This window comes from Mastomys coucha, unplaced genomic scaffold, assembly GCF_008632895.1.
Source record: "Mastomys coucha isolate ucsf_1 unplaced genomic scaffold, UCSF_Mcou_1 pScaffold16, whole genome shotgun sequence".
Classification (NCBI taxonomy): domain Eukaryota; kingdom Metazoa; phylum Chordata; class Mammalia; order Rodentia; family Muridae; genus Mastomys; species Mastomys coucha.
Genome location: NW_022196898.1, coordinates 42,064,508 through 42,066,332, shown reverse-complemented (window position 1 = coordinate 42,066,332; position 1,825 = coordinate 42,064,508). Strand labels below are relative to the sequence as shown.

At 46.1% G+C, this 1,825-nt stretch overlaps 1 protein-coding gene across 1 annotated transcript; it reads left to right on the top strand.

Annotated features, from left to right (window-relative positions):
* The first annotated feature begins 239 nt into the window (after positions 1-239).
* Positions 240-1,405, top strand: LOC116094171 (TD and POZ domain-containing protein 1-like). Its single transcript, XM_031376104.1, has one exon. The coding sequence runs from the start codon at positions 240-242 to the stop codon at positions 1,323-1,325; it is 1,086 nt and encodes a 361-aa protein (XP_031231964.1). The 3' UTR covers positions 1,326-1,405.
* The last annotated feature ends 420 nt before the right edge of the window (positions 1,406-1,825 follow it).

The window sequence follows — 1,825 nt, the reverse complement described above, 5'->3', positions numbered from 1 at the left end:
CACAGAGAAGGTGGAGACAGGAAACACAGAGAGACAGAGACAGAGAGTGGTGGGAGAGAGAGAGAGAGAAAGAGAGAGAGAGAGAGAGAGAGAGAGAGAGAGAGAGAGAGAGAGAGAGTTTAGGAGACATTGAAACTAAAATCTAAAGTGCACCTATGATTGTAACCAACAGGAAGAATAAATAACTTCTAGTTCTTCTTTTCAGATCACCTTTAACCTCTAAACTACCTTCAGCAGAAATGTCAGGGGACATGGAAGTCAACAACTGGAACTCCACACAGGCCAGGGTTCAAAAATTCTGCTATGAGTGGACCATTAATAACTTTTCATTTTGCAAGGGGGGAATTCAGAAAAAAATTACAAGCCCGGTGTTCTCATTAGAGGCCAATGATGAAGTGGCCTGGTGTTTGAGAGTATACACAAATGGGGTTGATGAAGGAAGCAAAGATTACCTGTCAGTTTACCTGGGAATGCTCAGCTATCAAGAGAGCACCGTTTGGGCAAAGATCCAGTTCTGGATCATAAATTTCCAAGGAGAGAAACGTCAACGTACAAAGAGCACGAGTGTAGTAAGGTTTCTGCCAAACCAACACTGGGGATTCAGAAAGTTCATCCGTCGAGATTTTCTCCTCTCCCATCAGCGTTGGTTCCTCCCTGACGACCAGCTCACCCTCTGCTGCAAGGTGAGCATAGTAGGAGCCTTCCTTAGGATGCCTGGACAGAACATGACCCCTGCAATCAAGGATCCAAGGCACATGTTGGCAGATGACCTAGGGGAACTGTGGGAGAATTCCCTCTTCACAGACTGCTGCCTGTTGGTAGCTGGTCATAAATTCAAGGCTCACAAGGCCATCCTAGCAGCTCATTCTCCAGTTTTCAGAGCCATGTTTGAACATGAAATGGAGGAGAGCCTAACAAACCACATTGAGATCCATGACGTGGATCTCCAAGTCTTCAAGGAGATGATGGGCTTCATTTACATGGGGAAGGAGCCAGACTTCCACAGCCACTCCATGTCCTCTGGTATGCTGGCAGCTGCTGACAAATATGGCCTAGAGGGCTTGAAGGTCTTGTGTGAGGAGGCCCTCTTCAGGAACCTCTCTGTGGAGAATGCTGCATACACTCTCATCCTGGCTGACCTCCACAGCACAAAGCACCTGAAGACTCAGGCCCTGGATTTCATTGCACTTTATGCTTCTGAGGTCTCTGAGACCTTGGAGTGGAAGTCAATGATGGAGTCACACCCCCACTTGGTGGCTGAAGCCTTCTGCTCCCTGGCTTCTGCCCAGGGAGCCCTCACTCAAACACCTAATAAGATTTTATGAGCTAGACAAGTATGACCAACCCCTGTCTTCCAACATCAACAACCAGTGTTGTTACCAAGGACTTTTGGTCAGAGTACAGTATTGCTAGAGCATTTGTTGTGAATGTGGGGCAAGGCAGCATGTTGGTTCAGGATTTAAGACAGCTGTAAGATGTTAAAATGGCAGGTGTGGGAAGGGCAGCACAGGAGTCAGGAATAGCCTACCCGACTATTTACTCTGTTGATGTTTTTGTTGTTTTGTTGGTTATTGTCTAATGACTTGGCAACTGGGATTCAAGTTTGGTACAGCCAAATCAAGCTTCTTTGAGAAACCTGTCTGCATTGGACTAAGCAGGATAGATGACCAGGGCCCACAGCAAAGGAGAAATCACACGAATGTTTACTCATGAATACTTTTTTTAAGACTGTGTTTGTGGGAACTCAGCTGCAAAGGAATCACTACTCTCTCAGAGAACAAAGGTTCAGTTCCTGGCACAAACAGGAGGTTTTTTTTTTTTTTTT

Excerpts from the sequence above, each read along its gene's own strand:
- LOC116094171 (XM_031376104.1), top strand. The coding sequence starts at position 240 with ATGTCAGGGGACATGGAAGTCAACAACTGGAACTCCACACAGGCCAGG.